Source organism: Hibiscus syriacus, unplaced genomic scaffold (genome assembly GCF_006381635.1).
Source record: "Hibiscus syriacus cultivar Baekdansim isolate YM2019G1 unplaced genomic scaffold, ASM638163v2 tig00109992_pilon, whole genome shotgun sequence".
Lineage (NCBI taxonomy): Eukaryota > Viridiplantae > Streptophyta > Magnoliopsida > Malvales > Malvaceae > Hibiscus > Hibiscus syriacus.
The window spans coordinates 35,001-41,468 of NW_024062552.1; the positions used below are offsets into that span (position 1 = coordinate 35,001).

Here is a 6,468-nt window from a genome sequence, read left to right on the forward strand (position 1 = left end):
ATATACATCCACATAAATAAATATCTTTAACATTATCTCTTAAATGTGTACGAAGATAACGTGTCTCGTCAAAATCTTATTAAGATAAAAATTGTACGATAAAAAATCTTAGTGAAGTAAAATGTACATATATCTTTAATACGCATATTATGTTGCTCCATTAAAAATCTTATAAAAAAATCCAGTGGGACAAAACATTGATTAAGAGAAAAATAGTGCAATGCATATTTACTCCTCATATATGTATCATTGAAGATCCTTGAAAAATATGTTGCTAACGTCACAAATGCAGCCGTAGGAGGTGCCTTAGTGACTAAGTCTATCAATTTCTTTTGTAAATCATGAGTGACGAAAAAATTTGATGAGATGAATTTTGTTTTATCACTTTGTACATATACAGCGTATGCAAAATCAACTAATTATTTTAGCTACCTGAAATTCTTGTAGAATTATATTATTAGTTATGCCTTAAGTCTATCTGGGAACACTCGTCTTTTTCGATTTCTTTAGTCTTCCCAACAGGTACTTAAAATTCAATGAAAAGTTCCATTTTCAATCCAATCCAGAAATTATATAACAAACAAGAGTGATAATATACTTCCATATCCTTCGTTTTTTTTTTCTATCTCAAACTTTCTCAGCCACCAAAAAACGAGTCCAGAAAAAAGAAGCTGATATTATATGAGAAAACGAATACATGTGATTGGTACTGAGTGAACTTGGAGTAGACCATGAATAGATGATTTCTATCTCTTCCTTCTTTAAGTCTCCCATATTGGATGGTTCTTGGATATGGTTTAAGATGGTGATCAATTGCGCAAAGGAAAATATTTGTAACAGACCACTAGGTTTGCGTTCTTTGTAATTTGAAGCCCGCAAGGCCGCAACCATGCACTGTATAATTCACATGCATCCACACATGTTTTGCCTACCTTGATTACCCTTGGCTCGGACCAAAATGTGAACGTGAAGAATGCAAGCGTAGATGCATTTGGGGCTGTTGCACAACATTTTAAAATTGACACGGTACAGAGGGTTTTATTATAATTCATGCTGATGCAGTTTCTATACATCGTTCTATAAAACACATCATGTACAGATTGTTGATAAAATACGCGTTCAAATGGATGCTTTTCTTGAAGAAGGTTCTCATGAAACAACCATGGCCGTGGTCCGTTCGTCAGTGGTAGCAGTTCCAACTACAACAGAGAGATTTAGGGATTATATCCTTGACTTTTCTGTGAAAATCAATTCTTAGCACTTCATGTTTGAGTTGTGCATTGTGATTTAGCCACCATAGTGATTGCCATTATCCAATTTTTCTGTGAAGCTATTGTTTGCTTAACATGATTTACATTTTTTATCCAAGATTTTCCAACTGTCGAGCATGCCTGCTTTTGCAACTGATATGATGTCTCGCAGACAGAGAGCCAATGCGTTTTGTGAAGCCATTTCTGCTGTGGATACGACAGGTTTGCTTCTCTTAGTGACTAGAGTCATCATTTCTCTCCCTTCTATGTTCTCCAATATTTTGTGTAGAAAGTACGTATTTTGGTAAAGAGAATTTTGATTTTATTCTCTTAATTTTCTGATTAAAATAAGCCTATTAATAGGCCGAGTACATAGTGACCCAGTAAGACTAAAACTTATTTGTTAGCCATCTATCTTTACTAGGATAAAATAAGATTATTTACAAGATGATATAAGATAGAGACAAGACATATAGTATGAGAAATGTTTTCTTTTCTGGAGACACCTCTAAGAAGAGTGTGATCATACTGACATTGTTTGTAGCCATTTTTAACCAAGGCTTTTATAAATCTGTCGAGCCAAGCTCTTGGTAATTGCTTCAAACTATACAATGATTTCTTTAATTCGCATACCTTGTGATTTTTAGAGTACCTTTCCAAGCATGTGGGAATTTCCATGTAGACATCTTTCATTTAGGAAGGCATTTTGCATTTCTAATTGGAAGAAGGGTCAATCTTCATTTACTGCAAATGACAAAAATACTCTAACAGTGTTCAACTTGGCTACTGGAACAAGAGTCTTTTGGTAGTCAATTCCATAGGATTGTGTGAATCTTTTTACCACCAACTATGTATTGAATCTTTCAATACTTCCATCATAATTATATTAAACTGTAAATATTCATTTACAACTCATTGTCCTCTTTCCTGGAGTAGATGAATAAGAATCCTTGTGTTATTATTTTCTAAGGTCTTGATTTCTCTTCCACTGCTTTCTTACGTTCTTAATGTTCGTTGCATTACTTCTTGCACAGTCTCTGGAATTTGAATTCTGGCAAGTGAAAGTGAATATTTTGAATGATACATTATTTTCACGTATGCAATTTATCTCTGAATAGGATGACATGTACATTTTCTAACCCCTTTTCTCAAAGCAATAGGTGGCTTGTACATTCGCTTTATTAGGTTGGTATTTTGCATGTAGTAAAAATAGATTTCTCCATATTTTCCATTTAAAACCCCATGTAGACTTGCTCTCCCCTGATTGATTGGATTTAAATACATACTTGTTGCAGCGATGATTTAATGTTTTGTAGCATCAAAGTCCGTCAATACTAGCCTGCATCGAACTCTGTCAGTTCGTGAGAACACTGTGATGTGTTGGTCATCCCGCCTTCTAACAGGCTTGGGAGGGTGTTTGGGGTTCGATTATTAAAATCTCTGAAACCTCTTTATTAGATAATTTATTTCATCGGAAAAAGCTTGGTAGAAGTTTCATCTTTTATACGAAAAAAAAATCTTTTATCTTTTAACACTTGGGCAACATAAAAAAGTTGGCGCTGTTAATTTGTAGTAATCCATTTATGGTTTCCTCCATTTTGTGTCCTACATGGAAACAAGGTTTCTGTTGATGTGTTTTTCTTGTTTTATTGCAGAAATTTCGGCAAATAGCGTACGTGATTTCCTCCTCCCCGCGATACAGAACTTATTAAGGGACCCTGATGCACTAGATCCAGCACACACAGAGGCCCTCGAAATCATATTGAAAGAAAGGGCGGGTGGTACGTTTGACGCTTTGAGTAAGGTTATGGGAGCTCACATCGGGATTGCTTCATCAATGACTAGTTTCTTTGGCGCGGGTGGGCTGCTAGGCAAGACAGAAAGTACTACACCAACGAGTCCAGTTGGATCTCCTAAAGCTGGGGCACAGTCACTTGCACCCGAGGATACCAGATTCATGCGTATCGTGAGGGTCACCGACCGGCTTCGAGGCAAAGCAAAGAATCAAGAAGAAACTCACCAGAACCAGTGAAAACAAGTCAGACTTCTTCTTCCTTAACTCCTATATGAGGATGCTAGTAGCAGATGTCAATCCTTTGACTACAATTTTTTGCCAAAGCGGTTCATTAGTGCATATTAAAGAAGAAAAATATTATGCGGCTGCAGTAATCTTTAAGCATTGCGTTTGTCGTAGGCAATGCTTTTTTGTTGTTTTTCTAGTCACTAAACACTAATTAGTTTCCAAGGGAAAAAATAGTTCAAGGTTGAAGTTAGTATAAACGAATTGAAAGCGATGAACAACTTTATGTCTAGACAAGCAACAAATTTTATAAATTTATTGGGCTGGGAAGAACTGCCCTTCGGTTATCAGTTGAGTCTGAGCCTGGTTGATTCTCATCAAGATTCTTGTAACCTGATCTGGTTCGGTTCAAATAACTACTTAATTAATAAAGGGCTAATACCAAAATAAGTTCCCAAACTATACCCTAACACCCAAATAAGTGCCCTAAACTAATTTTCAGCTCATACAGGTGCCTAACGTTACAAACGTTACACATTTAGGTATTTGGGCCAATAACGATGTTAATTTCCCCGTTAAATGACATGTGTCACAATCTAGTAATTTTCAAATTTTATTTAAAATTAAAAAATTAAAATTATATATATTTTTTAAGAAAAGAAAACCCAAAACTTTGAAAACATTCCTTTCAACTTTTAAACCCACGTCGACCGTCGCATTCTGCCGTAAGCTTCCCCTGACCCTCCCCCGGTGACCAAACCCCCATGAAATTGTGATCGATTGACGACCTATCGATGACGAATCAACGTTTTAAACTGCTCGAACCCTAGGAGTAAAATTGTGATTCCAAGCGATTTCGATGGCCAATCGACGGAAAATACGACAGTGTATGAGTAGGAGGATGGCAGGGACTATGTCGGTGGCGATGGTCGTGGTCAGAAAGGGCAGCGGCAACGGCGAATTAAGGTTAGGATTTGAGATTTTGGGGTGTTTTATAATATAAGAAAAATTAGTGTTTTTTATAAATATAATAATATTTTTAATAATTTATTTTAAAAAATAAATTTCAAAATCAGCCGATTGTGACACGTATCACTTAATGGCAGAAATTAATGTCGTTGACGGCTCGAGCACCTAAACAGATAACAGTTGTAACATTAGCCACCTATTTGGGTTGTAGGGTTTTGGACACTTATTTCTTTATTAAGGCTTAATAAAAAAAAGTATTTATTTCTAACTTGGCTAGGCCCCGTTCTGCAGAATGAACTTTCACTAGCAAGTAAGTTTTTCACCATTCAGGTATGATCCAGTGGCTCATGAGCACCTTTTGTTTAAAAATTAGAGTAGTGGGTTCATACCGTTTATGGTCACACTATCATATTAAGATAGAGAATGAAGATCAGGAAAAGAGAAGAAATGAACAGGCAGGCATTTTCTATTAACTTAAAAAATAAATGTATGTTCAAATTGGGTTATTTTGTAGAGCTAATCAAAACACATTAGACGAGACCAAATATGATTCATGAACAGATTCGAACTCTATCTACGATCTAAAATCCAAAAACTGATTCAATTCCATATTTGTTGAGTTCAACTTATTCTCGGTTAAAGTGACTTTGATTAGCACATGGCAACCAACTGTCCAAGAAGATGGCTAACTGAACCATTTACGATGTCAAAACATAAGCCATTTTGATGATTACCTCTACTTGTTGCGTTTAACAGCACGCCTTCCTTGGCCTTTCTTCGGCGGTCCCTTACCACGTCTCTTCAACATTTCAAGCTTCAATCGGCGCTCTTCTTCTGCCCGATCCATCACACGCGGATCATCGTTCTTGATGTCGTATGGGTACCATTCCGCAACCTTGTCGCCGATGAGCTTTTTGCGTAAAATCTTATGGGCTGAAACCGGCCGCGCCGGGTTAAGTACGTGTCCGAATATTCTAGCTCGAGCTTCACTGACCCCAACTACAACAGCCGAGGCCAACATGCGTTTTAAACCAACCCCGCCACTCATCTTCCAATCGCTTCTGTTGAACGTTCAAAAGAAGCTTTCAAAAAAAATTTCTCACCCAAAACTGAATTTAACAACTAGCCAGAAATTTCCACAACCTATTCTAAAAATTAAATAATAGCAGTAGAAATCAATCTTCAAATCAAGTTTAGGGTTTTAAAAGTTACCTTATTTAATTTCTTGATCTGCCGGAAAATTGAAGGCAAGGTACTTGTGTAGGTGGATGAGATGGGAGTGGTGACGGGCGTGCTTTGGGCGGCGGAGACGGGTGAAAAACAGAAGTGAGGGGTAGGATAGGAATATTTATAGTGATAAATTTATGGATAAAGTACACAAGAAGTCACTATATTATTTTAATATGACCATGTTGACTATTAAACTTTTAAAATTTATAAAATAATTATTAAATTTATCAAATTATTTCAATATAATAATTATATTTTATTAAAATATTATAAAATAGTCATTAAATTTTAATTAATTTTTACAAATAATCATTAAATTTATTATATTTTACACTTATTATAAACATCACAACATTTATTTCATACTAGTACTTTGATAAATTTAATGATCAAAACAATCATTGAACAAAATGATAAATTTATTGAATTAGTACAAATAATCATTGAATTTATTAAAATTTTACACTTACTATACCTTTTGAAATATCAATGATCGAAATGATCATCTAAGCATAATTTAATGAACTATGGTGTATTGTATTTTAAAAAAATAAAATTGATATTTTATATAAAGTTTAAAGGTTAAATTAATATTTTATATGAAGTTTATGGTTAAATTAATATTTTATCTAAAATTATGAGATTAAGTTATAATTTAACTATTTTTACTAATATGATATATGAACAGACTTAAAACAAAATTGACCAAAACAATTTTTTTTAAATTGATTACCAAAATCGAACAAACTAAAAATATAAAGACCAAAAATATTATTTATCAAAAATATATATATAAAGAAGCATATGTTGTGGGTTTTTTTTGCCACATGAGGTATGACCAAAAAACTAATTGACCTAATAAGTTAATTTAGGATTTATTTTACAATTTACAGCAAATGTTACATTACATGGTAAATTCAACACGTCGAGGTGATGTGTTTATCTAAATAATTATTTTTATTCAAAATCGTCATGTTGATATGATGAATTCTAATAAAA

At 34.2% G+C, this 6,468-nt stretch overlaps 2 protein-coding genes across 2 annotated transcripts; one reads left to right on the top strand and one right to left on the bottom strand.

The window, feature by feature from the left end:
• Window positions 1–779: 779 nt before the first annotated feature.
• Window positions 780–3,315, top strand: LOC120212066 (RAB11-binding protein RELCH homolog). The gene is made up of 5 exons (XM_039210498.1): window positions 780–805; window positions 873–1,026; window positions 1,100–1,223; window positions 1,356–1,472; window positions 2,906–3,315. The coding sequence occupies exons 1-5, from the start codon at window positions 780–782 to the stop codon at window positions 3,280–3,282; spliced, it is 798 nt and encodes a 265-aa protein (XP_039066429.1). The 3' UTR covers window positions 3,283–3,315.
• A 1,430-nt stretch (window positions 3,316–4,745) lies between these two features.
• On the bottom strand, window positions 4,746–5,549 carry LOC120212086. The gene is made up of 2 exons (XM_039210504.1): window positions 5,452–5,549; window positions 4,746–5,300 (listed from the first exon to the last, which is right to left on the bottom strand). Exon 2 carries the CDS (start codon window positions 5,285–5,287, stop codon window positions 4,976–4,978), a length of 312 nt encoding a protein of 103 aa, XP_039066435.1. The 5' UTR covers window positions 5,288–5,300; window positions 5,452–5,549; the 3' UTR covers window positions 4,746–4,975.
• Between the last annotated feature and the right edge of the window lie 919 nt (window positions 5,550–6,468).

Bases quoted from the DNA above. Each gene is read 5' to 3' on its own strand.
- LOC120212066 (XM_039210498.1), top strand. From the start codon at position 780: ATGGTTCTTGGATATGGTTTAAGATG. The intron at 806-872 runs GTGATCAATTGC...TGTAATTTGAAG, and splicing joins CTTGGATATGGTTTAAGATG to CCCGCAAGGCCGCAACCATG. The intron at 1,027-1,099 runs GTACAGAGGGTT...CATCATGTACAG, and splicing joins AACATTTTAAAATTGACACG to ATTGTTGATAAAATACGCGT.
- LOC120212086 (XM_039210504.1), bottom strand. From the start codon at position 5,287: ATGAGTGGCGGGGTTGGTTTAAAACGCATGTTGGCCTCGGCTGTTGTA.